This window comes from Benincasa hispida, chromosome 2 (assembly GCF_009727055.1).
Source record: "Benincasa hispida cultivar B227 chromosome 2, ASM972705v1, whole genome shotgun sequence".
Classification (NCBI taxonomy): Eukaryota; Viridiplantae; Streptophyta; class Magnoliopsida; order Cucurbitales; family Cucurbitaceae; genus Benincasa; species Benincasa hispida.
Genome location: NC_052350.1, coordinates 39,081,356 through 39,102,996, shown reverse-complemented (window position 1 = coordinate 39,102,996; position 21,641 = coordinate 39,081,356). Strand labels below are relative to the sequence as shown.

The following is a 21,641-nucleotide window of genomic DNA, read 5'->3' as shown; positions in this document are numbered from 1 at the left end:
TCTTTCACCAAGTCATGGGCGTGGCTTCGCTTCATCTCTAAAACTGATGGCACGGCTTCACTTCATCTCCAAAATTTTGGCGTAGTTTCACTTTATCTCCAAAGTCTGGCGTGGTTCGCTTCATCTCCAAAGTTGTGGCGTGGCTTCGCTTCATCTCCAAACTGATGGCGCGATTTTGCTTCATCTCCAAAGTCGTGGTGTGGTTTCATTTCCTCTCCAAAATGTTGGCGCGACTTCGCTTCATCTCCAAAGTGCTGGCGTGGCTTTATTTCATCTCAAACTGATGGCGCGGTTTCACTTTCATCTCCAGACTGATGACACGACTTCACTCCACCTCTAAAATCGTAGTGCGGTTTCGTTTCCTCTCAAAAATGTTGATACAACTTCACCCCTTCTCCAAAATGTTTGTGTAGCTTCGCTTCCTCTAAAAAATGTGGGTGTGGTTTCACCTCATATGCGAGATCAAATTTGGTTTGTCTAGTCTACCTCATATGTGAGGACAACTCTGGTCCATCCGGCTCCACCTCATATGCGAGAACAACTTTGGTCCATCCGACTTTGCCTTATATGCGAGATCGACTCTAGCCAATCTAACTCCGCTTAAAAAGCTTGATGGATATTCTTTCCATCTTCAAAGTTTTATGACATATCTACCTCATCTTCAATACTCGATGGCACATTTCCCTTATCTTTCAAATTTTGATCAAGGAGTAACATAATAAGGTAGAATCTTTCTGGGATCCTCCTAGGGATTGAATGGGAGTTATAAGCCTTTGTGGCGCCCTCCCATGACGATCAGGATACAAGAGTATCGAGACAAGGAAAACCTTTCTGGGATCCCCTAGGTGATCGAATGGAGAGTTATAAGCCTTTTGTGGGGCCCCTCCCACAGACGATCAGGATGTACGAACGGTGCTATTAAGGTAGACCTTTTCGGGATCTACCTTAAGGTGATCGAATGGAAGAGTTGTAAGCCTTGCATGGCCCTCCCTCATGACACAATCAGGATGCGATGAACGGTGTACAAGGCAGACCCCTTATCGGGATTCCCCCTAGGAATGATTGAATGAAAGAGTTGTAAGCCTTTGCGGGCCCCTCCCACGACGATCAGGATGTGCGAACGTGTGTACAAGGTTAGACCTTCTGGTATCCTCCCTAGGGGATCGAAATGGGAAGTTGTATAAACCTTGGCCGGGCACTCCCATGACGATTTCAGGATGCACAAACGGCGCTGCAAGATTAGTCGGTAAATCGAATGAGGGCGGTTTATTAAGTGTTTGCAGGTCCCCATGACATAGGAAGCACGAACATGGCACGAATAGGGATACAATAGATAAGGACACATGCCAAGGTCTCTTATGTGCACCAAAGAGGGTCGGTGAGATTAAAAATGTTTTGTTAGACTCTTTGTTGCGCTGTACTTTCTACAAAAAATATATAAGGGAGCGATTTAGTTAAAAAAAAAAATAATAATCTTTTTGAAAAAAAAAGGAAGAAATTAAAAAAAATGTGAAAAAAAAACAGTGTTGAAAAGAAAGAAAAGGAAAAAAAGAAAGAAATAAGAAAAGAAAGAAAAAAATTTGTAAAATATAAAAAAAAAAAAAAAAAGATAAGATGAAGCGGAGCCATGCATACCGCCTTGAGCTTGAAGATGGAGCAGAGCCATGCACATTGACCTTGAACTTGAAGACGGAGCAGAGCCATGCACACCGACTTTGAACTTGAAGATGGAAGTGGGGTTGTGCACGCCAATCTTGAATGTGAAGATGGAACAACATCGATGGAACCTCTGAACTTGAAAATGGAGAAGCATCGACGAGACTTTCGCATTCGAGTTTGACAAAGCATCGGAAAATCCTCCGTATTTGAGTTTGATGAAGCATCGACGAATCCTCTGCACTTGAGCTTGAAGAATCGGTGAATCCTCCGCATTTAAGCTTGAAGCATCGGCAAATCCTTCGTACTTGAGTTTGACGAAGCATCGATGGATCTTCACATTGAGCTCGACTTTGCAACTTTGAGCATGAGGATGCCATTGCAAAGCCTCCAAACTTGAGCATGAAGATGAAGCATCGATGAAGCCTTTAAACTTGAAGATTGAGGAGCATCAATGAAGCCTCTAAACTTAAAGATTGAAGAGCATCGACGAAGCCTCTGAACTTGAAGATGGAGGAGCATCTAAGTTTGATTTTAAAGAGGAAGCGAAACCCATTCCAAGTTTGTGCCTTTTATTTACTGTGTTGGCTTCTTACGAGGGATGAACATCTCCAATCCATTGTGTTGCCCCCAATACATCTTCAATCTGAAGTGTCATTCTTTAATGGGGATGATCAACATCAATCTTGTAGTATCATACTTAGGTGGTTGTGGTACCTTTTCTGATAGACTAAACTTAAATTTCTTTAAGTTTCCTTCGTATCTTTAAAGAAAGGGATCAAATCATGACGTAGTTCAAGTTTTTTTTTTTTTAAAACTAGACTAAACTTGAAGTTTCTTTCAAGCTGCCTACATACCCTTCCTAATGATAGGGATCAAGTCATAATATAGTTCAAAAATATTTTTTTTTTATGCGCGACTGAACTTAAATTTCTTTAAGTTGCCTACGTATCCTTTATAATGAGAGGGATCAAGTCGTAACATAGTTCGTACAAATATTTTTTTTTTTTTGGGCACCGTTCATGTTTTAAGCTCATGCGAGCCAGAAGCATCATGCAGTTTAAGATCTTGCAATGAGGAGCTTCTTCATTTAGACTTTAGAAACTCTTATTTCATCATGGTTTTGATCATCCTCTTGATTTGTAGAATTCGTCAATATGATGAGTTTTGGCTTCACTATCAAGGAACCTTTTGTACTTATGTCAACAGAAAATTTCCTCTTCATGCATGAAGGGACACGACTGTGAATCTTTTCATCATTGTTTTCTTCATGGAATGACGTAGCCTTCAAGATTTTCATCCTTCCTTTATGTTGATCGCTTGTTGTATTGAGACGATCAAAAGCAGATATTGAAGGTCGATCTTTCTTTGATGTGGATATACTTAGCCTTTTAAAGACCGAAGTTCGAGTAGAAGTAGTTGTTGGACATTGGTCTTCTTCTCTTACCGTGGCCATACTTAATCTTTGAAAGACTGAAGATCGAGCACTTGAAGGCTTAATACGATCGAAGACAGAAGTTCTTTGCTTCATTTCTTTTGAGTCGTTGACTTCTTCGACAGTTATATGATTGTTGTCGACTTCCACTATGCCGACAATGCGACATGCAATAACTTCTAATACTTTCTCTGGATTGAGAAAGCTTCTTGGGAGAAATTTTGCCAAAGTTGTCTGCCGTCGGAATCGAGAGAAGCCCTTGTCTTCTTTCTTAACAGGCTTAGGCTTCGATGTCATCTTTTTTCCTTTCTTTTTATGAGTTGTTCCTTCTTCTATAGCTTCGATAGGAACACGACTCTTTTAGGTGGAGTTTGATTGTCTTCTTTTTCGACGAGTCACAACTATCCACCCTTCGTTGTCATCTTCAACGAGCTCATCTTTCTTTTTGGAATTTTTTGTTTGAATCTTTTGTTGGAACCGAACAACTATAAGCTCGAATTCTCCAAACTGGATTGAGCTTTGTCTTTGAGCATGGGACACAGACAGTGTTGGAACATTTGAAGTCGCCGCTACTGTAGCGTGATTTGTCTGAGCAACTTCATCTAAATCAGCACGAAGCACCTTTCAACTGTGTGACTAACGACCCGATGATACTTGCAGTAGTTATGATCATTTACTTTTCCGACCGCTTGCATTCCGACAGCTAAATAAGTTGCTTCTCTAGCAGTTGCTCCAACATATCTGCCACATCAGAGTCGGGGAATGGATAAACCTTCTCCTATCTTTCTTTAAGAGTTGGACGACGCCTTTCCCCCTCGTTGTGCCTTCTTTCAAATTTTGTTTGTTTTTCTTTGGAGAAAAATTTCAGCGGGGTCACATGAACGACCACAGATTCTTTTGTGGCACTATCCATGATCTTTTCAGTGCCCTTGGATTCATTTTGTATTTTCTCCCTTCAGGGACTAGGAAATCTTTAGTTCCTCTGTTGGCGATGCTCAACTTCACATCATGAGCGTGTGTTGCCAACTCCTCAAACGTACGACGTTTTATCCCTTGTAGGATGTACAGAAGTTCTCAATGCATGCCTTGAGTGTACATCTCTCTGTATATAATTTAGTGAGTCTATCTTTGCAATCTATACTTAAAGCTCTCCATCGGTTGATGTAATCGATGATTGGCTGTCTCTTCTACTGTTTGGTGTTCATCAGCTCCATCATGCTAACGGTGTGCCTTGTACTATAGAAGTAGTTCAAGAACTCCCTTTCTAGCTGTTCCCAACTATCAATCACTTCTGGTTTCAAATCAGTATAACAATCGAAAGCATGTCCTTTCAAGGTATGGACAAACTGCTTGACTAGTTGGTCACCTCTGGTTCCTGCATTTTCGCAGTTTTCAATGAAGTGTGCAACATGTTGTTTTGGATTGTCCTTTCCATCGAACTGCTAAAACTTTGGAGGTTGATACCCAATTGGCATTCTCTGGTTGTCGATTCTCTTGGTATATGGCTTGGAGTACATAAAGGAGGGTTGTGATGGTCCTCCGTACTGAGCCTTTATGGCGTTTGTAATCATATTATGTAGCTGTTGAACTGATAGAGCGCTAACAGAGGTGGATTATTACGGCTGGTCTTCCTGCAAGACAGTCTTTCCTTTGTCATTGGCTTTTGTAGCTGGAGATTGACTCGACTCAGTAGTTTCTCGAGCTTGTATTTAACCTCTCAAAGCAGCAATTTCATGATCTTGCTCCTCTACAGCTTTCATTAGGAGATTTATCTTCCTTTCCATCTCTGTCATGGCTGACTCAGCCGTTACATCAGCCACATGACAGATACTATGTCAAGGTATGATTCTTCCTTTGATTGGTTAGAAGTAAAGGCAGAATTATCAAACAAGGGATTTTCTCTTATTATGATCTCGCCTTTAGAAGATTCCATCATCTACTCCCATATTTTCTCTGCAAAGACAAAACCTTGTTCTTGCTTTTGCATGCTCTCCTTTCAATGGTTGCAGGTGACAAGTCCCATATAGGTGTTGCTTGCAGCAGTTGCTTTAGATGCAGCTTTCTTTGGTGACATTAGTTTACTTGAATGTTGAGAGAGAGATGAGAGGTAGAGATGTCCCACTAGGCATGCCAATTTGTTAACACGAGATTTCAAGAGAAATTTATTTCATGGAACTTGAACTTTGTATTTGTATTAATTTTGTGGAAAGTGAGTACAATCTCTAATACATAGTATTTTGATGCTTTCAAGATAAACTATAATCTTTAAGTTAGTTGATCTTCTTGAACGATCGGCCTTTGGGCTTGTTGATCTTCTTGAAGGATCGGACTTTGGGCTTGATGATCTTCTTGAATGATCATCCTTGGGCTTGTTGATCTACTTGGATGATCGTCCTTTGGGCTTGTTGATCTTCTTAAATGATTGGCCTTTGGGCTTGTTGATCTTCTTAAATGATCGACCTTTGGGCTTGTTGATCTTCTTGGAGGATTAGTATTCGCACGAGGCTTCCGGAGAAACTTGTTTCGTAGAGTTGAACTTGGGTTGGTGTTGATGTTGAGGTTGATTTGATGCGATGTGGTTCAATCTCTAATACTTAATCCTCTGATTCTCTCTCGGTTGAATGCGTACGCTTGATGTTTAGAAGCAGGGCGTGTGGATGTTCTTAAGCTTGGAGTTTTGGAATAATGCTTGTATCTTCAAAGAACTTCAGTCTTCAGAATGCTTGTATCTCCAAAGGACTTCAGCCTTCAAGCGTGGTCAGAATGCTTGTATCTTCAAAGGACTTCAATATTCAGAATGTTTATATCTCCAAAGGACTTCAGTCTTCAAGCGTGGTCAGCTTTAGGAGTCAAGGAGTCTTCTAATTGTAGAAAATTCTCATCTCTGGAGTATAGAATTGTTGACCCCTCCAAATGAGGGGAGCTTCTCTATTTATAGAGTTCACAGGTGGGCTTGGGCTTGGTTGATCCATGGGTCTGGCCTTTGGGCTCAATTAGTTGAACTTGGGCTTAGTTGGTCCATAGGTCTGGCTTTTGGGCCCAATTAATTGGATTTAAGCCTGATTTGACATTTGGGGGTCAAATTCAACGTTTAGTTGGACTTTGACTCAAATAATAATATCAAATTGGGTCAAATTAATCTTATCTGATTCAACGGTCATGATAAAACCACGTGGCGTCGTCGAAATTTGTCTTTAACTTCAATTCAGGACAAATGTAACTTCTAATTGAGCCCAAATTTAATTATTTCGAATTTCGTCATTAATTTAGTAAATGACGAGGTAACTTGTGATTGGTCCAAAGTTTCTCATTCAACAACTGTTACTAGTACTACTACCATTACCATTAAATGGTAACAGTAACGATAATGGTAACGGAAAATATTATAAATTCATAATCCTCATAATGAAAAAAAAAATCTTTATAACGGTAATGATTACGGTAAAAATAGAGGGTCCTACATAATTTCCAAACATAATAGATTGAGCATCCTCAATTCCTCAATCAGATTGCACGTTTTGATTACAGATTTAGAGGTGGAATGATTACTGAACATAGGTAAACAACAAAAAATATAATCAAATGGAGCTCACTTTTCAGATTACCATTGATGTATTACGTTTCACTTGGATAAATGTGGCCCATGTTTAATTCCATCAATACTCCAAAGGGTAGTTCTTTTTCCAACATTGTGTTCACATAAACCAAAAGGACAACTAGTCCCTTTTTAAAAGGCATTAAGAACATAGTTGATATCCAATTCATATTTCTGTTTTCATTTTGTTAATAATTATATATTTGACATATATATTTTTGTAAAAAGAAATTTTTTAATTTTGTAGTTCAAATAGTGAAAATTTTAAAATTAAATGCAACATTATATTTTTAAAAAAAAAAAAAAAAACTTTTGATATATCTACTATGTCATGTTGTAAACAATTCATTTTCATAAATTTTAAAATTAATATAACGTAATATATTATAAATCATCTAATATTGTAAAATGATAAAATGTATGCATAAATTAACTACTAATTGTTTAGAGTCAACCAAATATTTAGTTGGTAACTAAAATTGTTTTTAATGTTCATAAATATACTACCAAACACATTTATAACTAATATAATGTATTTGAAAAGAAAATACAGTTCCTATTTTTTCATTGAAACCATTGTTTCAAAGTTTTATATTCAGATTACTAGCCAAATGCAAGTATTATACTTGGGAGATGAGAAGTAAAGATATGTCATAATTAATTAACAAAAATGAATTAATCTATCTAATTATTTTTAATTAATTGTTAACACCAATATACTAGGTAAACTTAACAATTTAAAGTGATACATTTATAATTACTATATTATATTATCTTAGCCACATTCAATGTAAATTTTTATTATTGATCTAATTATTTACTATTAATACTTCAATTAAGTTAGACTTATTTTAGAATAATCACCATTCCTTCTAATTAGCGTTTTAATGCCAAAAAAAAAAAATCTCATTTGATTAATCTCACCATGGGATTGGGGCAAGGATTCCATATGGAAAATTCGTAAGGACCCGATTGGACCAGATTCAATGTGAATAATTTTTCCCATTTGACTTCAAAAAGAAAAAAAAAATCAATTATCATAAATTACCATTATGAACAATTTTAGTTAAATAGTTAACTTTAATATGATTAATTCCACAAAACAATTAGAATTTAAAGAGAAACTACTCAAAAGTTTTAAGTTAAAGGAAGTAATTATCAATCAAATTATTCATATATATAATCTAAATTTATTATAATTCAAATATATCCTTTTTTTGGGTTTAATTCACCCATCTTTCATTTATACCATACAAGATTATGTCAACATACATTTGATCGACCTATCTTGTATTGGCCTATCAAATAGGGGTGTTCAAAAAATCTGATAACCCGACCAACCCAGACTACCCAACCCAAACCGCAAGGGTTGGGTTGGGTTAGATTTTATTTTGGGTTGGGTTAAAAATATTAAATTCGGGTTGGGTCTCGGATTATCCCATTTCAGGGTCGGGTCGGGAATATACATATATAAAAGTTAAAAAAAAAAAAAAAAAAAAACGAACCGGTGACTCAACCCGAAAATTTTGGGTTGGGTTGGATTGACCCTCCAAAAAAGAACTAATAGGGTTCATTATTAACCAACCCGACTTTTTGAGTTGGTCTACAAAAATCTTCCAAATCAACCAACCCAGTACACCCCTACCATCAAAAGATGTACAATAAACCTTATATAACTTGTCAAGTCAAACTATATGCATATACTTGATCGGCCTAACAAAAAATGTACAATAAACCTTATACTTCAACGAATCATCTACAACCGAGGAAGAAGATGACGAATCATACACAACCAACAAGGTGGTATAGAAATCAATTCTAAAATCATCGAAAGGAAAGTCCACATTTTTATGATTTTAATTTGGGTTTCCATGCTCTAATAACAATCAAGAATATGAGACCTTATCTAGAGGGTTGTTATCATCGAAAGAGTTGTTATAATCAAAGCACATATCAACCTGATTTTAAATATGAAAATAAAACGATTTAACCATTTTAAAATCACTTTAAAAAAAAGTTCCCCCATCTCGAAACAAACATTCATCTCCTAATGCATGTACATTCACCTATTATCTATTTGAAAAGCAAAAGTTCAAAACCTAAATTGAGACCTTTGAAAAGGTCAAAATACAACACCTTGGTTGCATGCAAAAACTAAACAAAGGGTTTCATTTCAATTAATCAAAAATTTCACAATAGATCACAGTGGTGGAAATGAAAATTCTTTAATGTGTTAAAACATGGGGGGGTACCTGAAATAAACGACTGAAAGAAAAGAAGATTTGTAAATAGAAAGGCATTAATTCTTTCTTGTAATAACGTGGGATGGCAGGCACAAAGCACTTTGTCAACCATGCTATGAACTTAGGTTAAGCTTATAGATCAGTTGGCAAAAGGCAGCCATGTAAATCTCTTCCTACAAAAGCCAATTTTAGGCAGAGGCATACGTGATAAACAGAATCTCAATCTCATACACAATAATAGAAGAGAACCAAACATGAAAAGTGATGGACAAACCAGAATAGTACATTAGTACCCAGCAAACACGTCTGACGCATTTCACAAATTATTTCCGTATTAGAAGAAAGCCACGACTTGACTCGACATCAACAACATTTAAATCTAGGAAGGTTCCTAAAGATTCCAGCTCAGTCATAACAAAATAGTGCATAATAACCAACCCCCCCCTCTTTCACAACTGAAAGTAAAGGGGTGATTTCACATTCAAAGAGTGTAGTCATCCAAACCAAACATATGAGATTTTGAAACCCACACCATCATCCAGCAGTTCAGGTCATGTAGATTCTTACCCGCATAGAATACGCCAAAAAGTCTTCAGAGACAGAACTTGCCAAGCAGCACAATAGTATCACCTGCCTTCGGATGATAGTAAAAGCAATTTCAACAGCTAGACTCGACAGTTAAGTAGATTACTGAGTACACCATCTTATCCCACCAATCAATACCTCGAGATAAAACCGATGAACTTAAGAAGACCTTCTAACCACCCCAACCAACCTGACAAGGCAATTTACTTCCATACGAACAGCTCATCGAACAATGTTCCCAATTTTCTCTTCCTCCTTTTACTGGAGAGCTCGGCCATTCGCTACATACACGCACACACAAAAAAAGAAAAAAAATCAGTATGCGTAAAATAAAATCATCTTACACCTAACTACCCAATATACACATAAAAACCGACAAGATAACACTTAAAGTAAAAATAGATAACTGTATCAGTCATGTCATGTGCCACCACCATGGATTTGATAAAGCTACCCCAGTTACTCAAATTTTAATTTGCTAGTACAATTCTCTTTTACCCTTTTTCTTTTTTCCTTTTTAAAGAACCAAGCTTTCATTGAAAGAAAATACAAGGACATGCCCGAAAGAGGGGGAAAAAACAAAAGAACAAGCCTCACACAAAAAAGGAGGACCCCACTCTAACAAAATCATGTTTAAAGACCTAGAAAAAAGCCCACAAAGAGAAATTAAACCTTACCAGCTCCCAAATCTAATCACTCAACCTTTTCATCTCGCTAGAAATCTATTTACTTCTCTCGAGCCAAACTCCCCACAAAATTCGCTGGTACAAATAAGACTTGCAAGCGTTTTTTCAATTAGCATCCTCACCCCATACTGGAAAGGATGCAAATTATGATATATCTCAAACACTGATGCATACAAAATTCATCAGAGCCTGAAAAAGATCAGATCGATCTTTCATTACTCCAGTCCAAAGGTGCACAAGTTCTTATCAAATTCCTAATTTATCATCTGAAGACGGCACCTTTCAAGGCAGTACAGTGGATAACTAGTTTCATTATTATTTATTTATTTTAGTTATTTCCTTTGAACTAATAAAAACTAATGTGGAGAGAAGGGAAGAGAGAGACAAGAATGCAGAACCAACTAGCCTATGCAGAACTAAAACATACATGTTGAACCAGAAGTTGGTCACAGAGATTTCTTTATTGAAAAAGAAGGAAGAAAGCAAAATCCGAGATGTATATCAACTACAAAATGGAAGATATGGGAAGAGAAGCACCTGTATGGTCGCAAGTGCCTGCTCAAATCCAAGGCCTGAAATGCTCCAATAAAGTTTTCAACAAGCAGCAAAGGTGGAGTTCAATTTGGCACCAGGATGTGGTACGATCACCATTATCATTCCCGAGGACCTCAAGAATCAATGAAATAAGTCAAGACTATAATATTTTCCATGAACTAGTCATTTAAATATCACCACAGTCCAACAATCAGAGTAGATAACTGACATACCATCTATACTCTCATACTGACATCACATGAAGTAACGACCTGTCCATATAGACTGTCCTGGATATTGCTCAGGCAGCGAATTAAAGAGTTGGCTACCACCATTCACAAGCTGTTGATGTGGCTGCAGATGTTGTTCATTGTGTTGTTTTAGCTGCTCAAGCACTTGAAAATCAGGCCAGCCTTTCTGTTTTCCTATTGGAGACTGCACATTTGGAACTTGTTTTCCAGGAAAAGGGAAGCTGATTGTTGCACTCAACATATTACTAACACCAACTTGCTGAGCATTCATATGAGAGGTGAGATGCACAGCATTAGCAGAGTCTTTTGTAGAAGAGGGCAGCTGATATCCATCTAACCAGCTATAATCATCCATGATCTGATTCTCACTTCTAAACTCTGAACCAGGAAGGGATTCATTAGCATGCTTAGTTGGAACGTGGTTGAATCCAGGAGGAGGTCCAAGATGCCTAACTGGTCGACCAACTGGGCTTTTTCTCAACCCTGTTTGAAGGCTAGAAAATGCACCTGTAGTCATTGGGTCAATAATGCCTCCAAACGAGGCAGCAACATCATTCCTAGATTGCACAAGAGTTCCTATGGGCTTTTTGTCACTGTAAAAAACATCATTATTTATGCTAACAGCTTGCTTGATAGGCATCGAGTGAGCAGCATGATTAAACATGCTTATATCATTCTGAAAATCAGATTTCATCCCATGCCCATTCTCCAATAACCTCAAACTTTGCAAGCTATCAACAAGGCAAGCTTCCTGTTCAAGTGGCCATTTGGAAGCATTCGCCTGAATCGTTTGCCAGTGGAGAGTGTTAATATTAGCAGCAGTAACAGGTGCTTGAGAACTTGACTCAAAACCATTTGACTGGTAAACATCATCAGAAGAGGTTGTCACACCACCATAGGATCTCAGATCACCTCCAGATGAGTTACTTCCAAGTTGCAAACCCTCATAACCTGACCGCAGTGAATCAGCAATTTCAATTCGCTTCTCAGCAACTAGAGGCTTGAAGACAATTACTTCATCCTCCTCTTCCCCTTCCAAAACTAGCTGGGAACTTGGCTTACCAACTGCCAAATTGTTTGTTTTCTCGACTTGAGTTTCTTGAATTGCACTACCTGGACTAGGAATCATGCTAGAAGACGATGGAATGACGAAATCATTTGGCACTTGAGGTTCAACACCGGTGCAAAACCTTTTCACCTTTGAATTGTAGTATATCGGTTCTTGATCAATCTTGACTACGTTTGCTAAAGCCTTCCCTGCAGCCAAAATCCTTTTAATGCGAGCAACCTTCTCTTTATTGCCATCACTTCCAGAATGCTTCCTTGAAAAATCCAATATCGTCTGTGCAGGAAGAAGTGGCAAGAATCCCCTTAATTCAAGATCCTCCCACAATGCAAGCCGATTTTCAGTTTCGCCCTCTTCATATTTACTGAGGTTAAAAAAGCAAGTTTCATCTCCATCATCATCTAAGGACACAGAACCACTTGACAAAAGCTTATTGAAGAAGGAGATGCAAAGGTTCCAAAATTTTGATCTAGCAGTTGCCTGTTTATCATCCACTTCACTGTTTGCTGCAATTTCTGGGCAACAGGCCAACCATTCAATAAGAACTAGAAGGCCAGGCAGAAAAAAACTTGATAAAGGATCACGCAACTGGGAACATCTGTCTAGAATAGAGCCCATCAACTCAAAGACTGCAATATGTGCATTCTGAATCAACACAGCCCGTTGTACAATTTCTGAGTACGTCTGCCCTTCAGTTTCTTTATTCACATTGTGAACCGTGAATATAAGAATTGCAACAATTCTAACTATGATGAGACTGTTCTCAGCAGCATCCGTTCCAAAAAGCAGTTCCTCTTCAGGTCCAGAAGCCAAAAGTTCGGAGAAACTACTATTAACTAATGATAGTACCTCTGTAAAGGTCTCTAGGCTGAAGGAGAAGAAAAATAAGATCAAGAGATATATATGTTGAGCCCAAAGAAAAAGGGAGGAGGAAGGGCGGAAACAAGTAAATAGTCAGTAATTACCTTGTGCGTGTGAAAAGAATTCCATTTAGACGAACAAATCTAATGCAAAAGGATTTAAAAGGATCTTGTGGAGATAACACACTCTCCTTTGGGGGTTCAGTACTAGAATCTTTAGTTGCAAGCTTTACTTCTCCCTTCCGTCCTTTTCCACTAAATCGAATAGGTGATTCCTTCTTCAGAGGAGGTTTAGCAGTCGCTGACAGCTGAAAATGGCTCTGACGGTTCTGCAAAAGAAATAGGAAACAACCGACAGCTCCACTAGTTCAGCATCAATATTGAACTAAATGTCCAGAAACAGTGGTAAAATAACTTGGCTGACAAACATCTACATGGTTGTCTAGTGATGTAAATAGTTTTCTAAAAAAAATAAAGTTACAAACAAACAATTGGTTTTTTTATTGGAAACATACACATTTCATTGATATGATGAAATTACATTAACAAAAAAAAGGAAGAGAGAGAGGGTCCAATCCAATGGAATAGCACCTCAAAACTTCAATGAAGTTAATACGGTAATTTGCAAGGAAAATACTAAAAGCTGGAAACGTGGTACCAAGACTTGTTGGTCATAAAAGTCAGAAGCAGAAAGAGTCATTAAGGAATTAAACAACCTACAAAATCATAACAGATTACTAATTCTACTTGAACGGTCAGCCTTGAGTTTCAAATGGTAGTGCAATATGATATCTAGTAGCATTTTAAAAATTATATCCATGTCATGAGCAAGAGAAAGACGAGAAGAAAATACATAAGATAGACTGCAGCAGGTGATGTACTAATGGCAAATACCTTCTCAAACGCAACAATCAAATTCTCTCTGGCAGTAGAAAATGGAGAATCAACAGCCAAACTACGGAAATATCGATAAACAGCAACCAACTCATCTCCTGAGTATGAAGCTAAAATAGCAAGCTGAAAGATGGAAACACCTCTCATAAGTGAGAAGCTCAGAATGGAGATGGGAAGCATATAAATTCGATTGCAAACAAAAACAATAATAAAGAAATCAAAATAAAGGACTGATATTCAAAATATTCGATAAGGACCTGATGATGAGGATTGCCACTCGATGGCCAAAGTGATGCTGCTTGCAGGTAATAACTTGAAGCTGCAGTATACTCCCGATTTTTTGAATCGCCTTCCCCATATAACCCTTTGTAGCGAGCAAGATCACCCAAGTATATCAAACAACGATGACAAGAAATGAGACCTTTCTTCATGTCAGAAGACTTCTTTCCATCTTTATCTGTAGCCATACGGTTGTCTGCATCCTCCGAGAAAAAACCCAAAGGGAGCCCATATTTTGCTCTGATTTTCAATATTAAATCATGGTAAAATCCAGTAGCTTCGGAAAGAAAAGTTTTGAACTGCAATCTTATTTTTGAAACTCTGTCAGGCCTTGTAGGCACCCCTTGAGAATTGTTAGAACCAGTAGGATTTATAGCAGCAGTATAGTGTCCCCTCAACTCCTCAATTCGCTTGTAATGCAACTGCCATAGAGCATACTCAATATTGTGCTGTTCAGAAAAAGCATAATCCTCGAGGATTATTGCCTCATAATTCTCACGCATTTGTTGCCATGCATTGGGATCTGAAGGAACTCGAGCCTGAGCCGACCTTCTACGTCGATTTTCCAACTCGATATTCTATAAAGAGATAGACACCAAAACTAATGACAAATTTAAAAACACGCATAACACATATTCTATAAGAGATCCATAGCATCCATGTTATCTTAAATGCACAAAACTCATCTCATTCTGATCTCCATACTACAAAAGGTTTGTTTTACCGCTTAATGCTTAAATCATGAGCCACGTTTTATACTACCAAAATTTTATATTAGAAGCAAAAAATAGTCTTTAAAAGAGAACAAAAGAAAGAAAACAAAAATACCTTTTCATAAAGGCGTTGAGCACGCTCCCACGATGAAGAAGCGGAAGCAGACATCTTAGCCATTGGTATATTTATCTTCCATCAATTATATTGAAAGTCTTCATACTACATATATCTGAAGGAAATTCTTAACCCATCAGCATATTGAACAACAGAAAATTATAAGCTTTGTCGAAAAACTAAATAATAACAAGTCGCTAGAAACAAAATATATACCTAAAACTAATGCTTTTAAAGAAGAAAAAAGATCTTAAAACTAATGTTATCATCCATCCTATTCCTAAGCTATTACCGACTTTTACAAATAATTTAAAATGCACCACTTTCAAACAGAACTACCCATCAATGAATGTAGTTAGAATCAAGTTAAAAACAAAAATTGAAAATATCTAAAAGAAAAATCACAACAAGATGAAGTCAAAAAATACCAAGAAAGATCTGAAATACAATTGCATATTGGATAAAATCAAATAGAAAATCACAAAATCAACGGCCTATGCACTAAAAATAATATGAAGCAAGGCTAGCAATTAACACAAGTAATTATTTAGAAGTCTGTCACCTCAAATCATATTTGGTAACTTTATTGGAATGACCCAATTGATCACAATACAATTTCTACCTCAGAATCAAACACGTGATATATGTTCTCCTTTTTCCATTGCTAAGGGGAAGATGACAAGTTCTTTGCTATTCAGCCCAAAAGATTTTAATTTCCATGTTGAGGGAAAACCCACAACGCACATAACCTCATCAACTTAATTTAAACTAAATATGGCCACTCGACCTGTAATGACTATATAAATTTCCAAAAGCCATCAAATCATTCCTCAAAGAGGAATTCGTGGTTCAACATGTAGTCATCAGTATACTTGGAAATTCATCCATATTTACGAACAACATAGTAAGAATCTTTAAATTATTGTCCTATTCAAATCATATCTTTAAAAATCACAAAAGAAGAAACAGCAAGTAGACACATTCATCTATTAAACATGATCCGACAATTCTATACTTCCACACCCTTCCATAATTTAAAAATGAATTACACCTTTACATGAAGTATATTACCACACTCAAAAGAAAACAAAAGGCTTGCTTCTAAAGAGAAGCCATAAAGCCACGCTTTCAATAAAATACAAAATATTCAATCCAATCAAATGCACAAAATAGACAGTTGAATCAAAAATAAGATTCAAAACCCTTCCAGACTCATCCAAAATACAATCGGTCTAAACCCTAACAAACCCAAATAATATCCAATTCCCATTCACCGGAACGAGAAAAATCCACCGATAGATAGTCGTCTACACCAAAAAGAAACCCAATTAAAATTCCCAGAACAATGTAAAATTTTCCCATCAAACAATCATGACACAATACGTAAAATCACACCGTGTTGACCACCAAATTCCAGCTTGACTTAATTCAGATTTCAATTCCAAGAGCCCAAAGGAAGAAAACCCAGAAATCAATCATCAAGCCCTATCTAGAAAACCCCGACAAAAGAATTTTTTTAAAAAAATGTCAAATAAAACAAATACACTAGAGAAAACAAACTTAAGGAAAAGGGAAAATAAACCCAGATCTAGAAAACCCACAAAGAATTTGGCGATGAGAATCAATCAGAGCTCGAAAATCCGAAACAGAGAAAACCCCAACAAAAGAAAAATAGCGAAAAAGAAGAAAAACAAAAGGAAACCAGGAATGGGAAGAAATTGAAAAGTACCTGAGGAGAGCGATCGGATGGAGGATCAAACTGTGAATTGAGGAAAGAGAGAGAATTAGAAGAAGAAGATGGTGGATTCGATTTAGGGTTGGAAGAAGAGAAGAAGAGGATGAGATTGGGTTTGGTTTGGTTTGGGAGATTTTACGAATTCTTTTCTTTCCTTTTTTTCTGTTTGCTTTCTTTTCTTTTCTTTTTCAATGTGTTTTCGTCCTTTTCTTCCTTTGCTTATACCACCCTATTTTCCTCAACCAGCTATCTCCACCAAAACGACGCCGTTTTCTTCCAATATTTTCTTTTCTTTTCTTTTTTTTTTTTTTTGAGAGAGAGAAATAAAATATACTTAATTTTAGTTCTTCGTCTTCCCCTTCTCCGTCGTGGTTTCAACTTTTCAAAATTTTGTTTATTAAAAAAATTAAATTAAATACTTTTTTCATCTAATTTTTGTTGATTTTAATCTCTCTATTTTTAAAATATTCATTATGATACCTATATTTTTAATTTTTATTTATTTTAGTCTATATATTTTTAAATTTAATTCATTTTGATTCATCTATTTTAGGATGATCATTTTGATCCTTATACTTCCAATTTTTGTTAGTTTAGTCTTTATACTCCTAAATTTAGTTCATTTTGATTCTTGAACTTTGACAATTTCGATACTTTAAAAATGAAAATGACGGACGAGACAAAAAATGATCAATTTTTATATGTATAAAAATCAAAATGCACCAAAGTTTAAAACACGATGATCAAAATGAGTATTTTTAAAGTATAAATATCAAAATAAACCAAAATTAAAATTATAGGGATCAAAATAAATATTTTAAAAGTACAGTGACTAAAATAAAAAAATAAAAAGTAAAATAATATTTAAAAATAGATAAATAAATGAGGGGTTAGAATCTTATCCAGATTCAATTTTATATTTTAAATGTATCACGGTTTATTTGATTCTTTATCTAAATTTATTGTTTCTTTTTCATTTATCTTCAAATGAATTCAATAAATAAATTTCTGCTTTTTTTGGATTTGTTTGTTAAGATATGATTTGGTATTTTTTAACACTGAATTTACATCTCTTCACTATATTTTTATTCAAATTTTTTTGTCATTCACATATTCAAAATAGTGAAACGTTTAATTAAAATTAGTTATTAGAAATAATGTTATTTTGTTTTCAATTTTTTAAAAATGTTAGTTTTATTATTTTCTGTTAAACGTATTGTTTATATATGACCAATTATTGTTCTTGGTATACTTTCCCGTTCCTAAAAAAAGGTATAATTTTATGTTTTTACATGAAATAATTAATTAATCAAAATATAATTTTAGATAATACACTGAAACAGCCTTAAGTTATCCTTTACTAATTAGTTGATTCATTATTTTTTAAAAAAATGTAATTAGTTGATTCTTTTATTTCAAAAAAAGCAATTAGTTGATTCTTTTATAATTATGGCAACAATATAAGTTTTAACTTTTTTTTTAGAAATAAATCCTTTTTTATGGTGTAGACTGTATAATAGATATGTATCTTTTTATTTTAAGATAAGAGATTTGTTTTAGGATTTTTATTTTTTAAGTTTATATTTTATCAGATAAAATAAAAGAACGTATTTAACCAATAAATTTCTAAATTGCCAAAAATCTAAAATGTCTTTTAAGTAGTAATATATCAGTATTATTTAAATTATTATAAATAATTATTGAAAGTAACTTTAGAAAAATCAATTCAATAAATATATATACATATTTGTTGAAAAATCAATTCAAAATTGGCCAACTCAGCTAATTTTTTTTTATTATTTATAAATGGCATGGTGGCTTATGGCATGGTAGAAGCTTTTGATTTTTAGTTTTCTTGAAAAAAATATGAATTTATTTGAATTTTAATTTTTTGTGAACTAATTGATTGAGTAATTTATTTACAAATGTAAATTCTTTAAATTTTAAATTTTCTTCAACACATTATAAGCTCAATTCTCAAAGAATATTATTTAAGTTTCATATTTGATTTCTACACAAAATCAATATTTTATTAATAGAAACTCTATATAATTGTAGGACTTGCTAATTTGTTTTATTTTTAATAAGCTCATACATTTAAAAGATATTTTGCAATTAACGTTATTTAAACAAACTTACAAATCTTTTAGATTTCAATCTTCCTTTATTTGTTTATCAATTTGTTTACAAACTAAATAATCATTTCTACCCCGTTTATTTTCTGTTTTTTGTTTTTTAAAATTAAAGTTATAAACACTATTCTCACCTTCAAATTTCTTCATTGTTGTTTACTTTTACTTAAAAAAACCAAACCAAATTTTAAAAACTAAAAAATAAATAACTTTTAAAATTTTATTTTTATTTTTGAAGTTTACCTAAGAATTCAAATCCAATAATATCTTATTATTTATGAGGAAATAGATTTAATTTTAAAAAATCAAAAACAAAAAAACAAAATAGTTAACCAACAGGATTCATAATCTTTTAGAATTTCATTTTTCTTGATGTGTCATCAAATTTGTTTTGCAAACTTAACAACCTTTTTCTAGATTTTGAATTCTCTTGATGCGTCATCAAATCTGTTTTGCAAACTTAACAACTTTTTGATGGATTTTTCTTATGTGCCATCAAATTTGTTTTGCAAACTTAACAACCTTTTATATTTCAATCTTTCTTTGCGTCATCAAATTTGTTGTACAACTTAACAACCTTTTAGAATTTGATCCTTTTTTAATCTGTCCTAAATTTTGTTTTGCACAATTAACAAACTTTTAGAATTCCATCTTTCTTTATTTATCATCAACTTTGTTATACAAACTAATCAACTTTCTAACTTTCAATCTTCCTTTATTTGTAGGTAGGTGACTTTAGCCCTTAAAGTATGTTTTATAAAATTATATTTTATTTCCATCCAGTTAAACAAAACTGTGTTCGGATTAATTGCTCAAAAGAGCTATTTTAAAGGTCCAAAATGGCAAATGAGCCAGATTTTGAAAAAAAAATGTCATGACCACATAAAGTTACATTATTGTCCTTCTTCTTCTCTGGATGACGAGTCCATGCGAGTAGCTTCAATGTGACCAAATTAGTGAGCAAGAGACGAGAGAGATGTAGTGAGCAAAAGACGAGAGAGATGAGTGATTTTGTGAGTGATGAAACATATAGAGAGTGAAACGAGCGAGTCCGAGACGAGCTAGAGTGAGAGAAAAAGAAGAGAGAGCGAAACGAGCTAGAGTGTGAGATATAGTGATTTGTGAGTGAAAAAATAAGAGAGAGTGAGACTACTTTGTCTCGTACGCGCGAGTATATTTTGATAATCTCACTCGAATTTGACGTCAACAAAGGGTCATTCGACATCTTTTTCAAAAACCGGGTCATTTCACATTTTTCTCCTAATTTTTTAATCATCCATCCGACGGACTCATAATTCAAGCACTTATTTTTTTTATTGATACTTGTGACACACTTGCTTATGTAATCTTTATTGATTTAGAACGTCAAAAGGAATATCTTTTCTTTTTTGAAAGAAAAAAAGGAACTTCTCCTTGATCAATGTAAACTGTTATATGTTTGAACATAATAAATTCAAATTAAAATATTAAATAGTAGGAAATTAATGAGAACTTCTAGCCACATATAGTTATTTTTTAAAAAAAGAACATATACATTTAAGTGAATTAATTAAAAATTTCGATTTTAACTTCTGTTGTTTTCAACCATTAATCTGACGAGTTAATGCAAGTAAATCTTGAAAGGTATTTGTAAGATTATAATTTTACTTTAAAACTGCTAAATTAGTTTTCAAACAAAATTCTTTTGAAAGGAACTTTTGTAATTTTTGTACAAAGCTTCTTACATCATTTTTAATACAACAATTACAGGATGTGGATCAAACTTCCGACCTTAAATTACAGGACGTGGATCAAACTTCCGACCTTAAAAAAGTGCAGGTCAACTAACAAATAAATAAACACACTTTAGCAATCTTGCATCATAGTAAACTTTTTTCTCTATCTTAATAAGCTTTCAATATTTCAATGTCTACTTTTTACGCAAAATACAAACTCCAACCGTTAATTAAAAAGTAATAATGTAAATGAAAATCATAAGTTCAAAATGGAACATTTTCCAACTCTTATACAAAACCAACATAGGTTGGCCTAGATGTAAATAGGGGATATGACTTTAGGAGTGAAAGCAACTCTGTTACCAAGCCGCATCTTTTAAATTCGATTTTAGTATTTTTCAAAAATCTATGTTATATTTTTTTAATTAAAAAACGATCATGTTCGGTTCGATTTTAAATTCAATTTTGTTTAAATTAAAAACGGATCGATTTTAAGTTCGATTTTACTTTTTTTAAAAATATGTAAATATATTAGTTAAAAACGGTTCAATTCAATTTCAAATTCGGTTTTCGAAATTGAAACCAAACCAACCCGAATTAATTCAATTTCAAAATTTCTTCAAATCGGTCCAAACCACATTTTTCAGTTTCACTGAGTTTTTGGTTCGGTTTTTCTTGTTTGAATGGTCTCCCCTACATGACTTTGCCACCTACCTAAAATTTAATATCTTACCTGTTTTCTTGACGCCCAAATATTGTAGGATCAGACGAGTTGTCCGATGAAATTGGTCGGAAAAAAAAACTCTTATACAATAGTACAAGTGCAAACAATAATTAAGCAATGATATTGTTAATAGCAGTTCAGTTCATATAAGCACAATTTAATTAGTCAAAACATAATTAACCTCCAAAGGTGTTCAAATCTTCATTGAGGTTTGAATTGAAATGTTTTTTTAAGAACAAAAATAAATAAATAATGCCAGCCTCTATATGGCTGAACTGAAGTTAACTCTGTTGACATTTCAAGCCAGATTTAAAGATAAATTTGAAGCCATATTTTAAGCCTTCTTTCTCTTTTGAATTTAGCAATTGCAGGAGTAGGGTCGAACCATCTCGGCAACCAACCACCTTTGATAAAATAACTGAT

General features: G+C 34.5%; 1 protein-coding gene across 1 annotated transcript; it reads right to left on the bottom strand.

Annotated features, from left to right (window-relative positions):
* Window positions 1–9,137: 9,137 nt before the first annotated feature.
* On the bottom strand, window positions 9,138–16,818 carry LOC120070737 (protein SMG7). Its single transcript, XM_039022610.1, has 8 exons — window positions 16,642–16,818; window positions 14,913–15,027; window positions 14,063–14,662; window positions 13,806–13,928; window positions 13,017–13,240; window positions 10,968–12,919; window positions 10,738–10,867; window positions 9,138–9,795 (listed from the first exon to the last, which is right to left on the bottom strand). The coding sequence occupies exons 2-6, from the start codon at window positions 14,973–14,975 to the stop codon at window positions 10,990–10,992; spliced, it is 2,940 nt and encodes a 979-aa protein (XP_038878538.1). The 5' UTR covers window positions 14,976–15,027; window positions 16,642–16,818; the 3' UTR covers window positions 9,138–9,795; window positions 10,738–10,867; window positions 10,968–10,989.
* Window positions 16,819–21,641: the final 4,823 nt, after the last annotated feature.

Bases quoted from the DNA above. Each gene is read 5' to 3' on its own strand.
- LOC120070737 (XM_039022610.1), bottom strand. From the start codon at position 14,975: ATGGCTAAGATGTCTGCTTCCGCTTCTTCATCGTGGGAGCGTGCTCAA. The intron at 13,241-13,805 runs GTATTTGCCATT...TTTCTTTTGCAG, and splicing joins TGATTGTTGCGTTTGAGAAG to AACCGTCAGAGCCATTTTCA. The intron at 12,920-13,016 runs GTAATTACTGAC...CTTCTCCTTCAG, and splicing joins ATTCTTTTCACACGCACAAG to CCTAGAGACCTTTACAGAGG.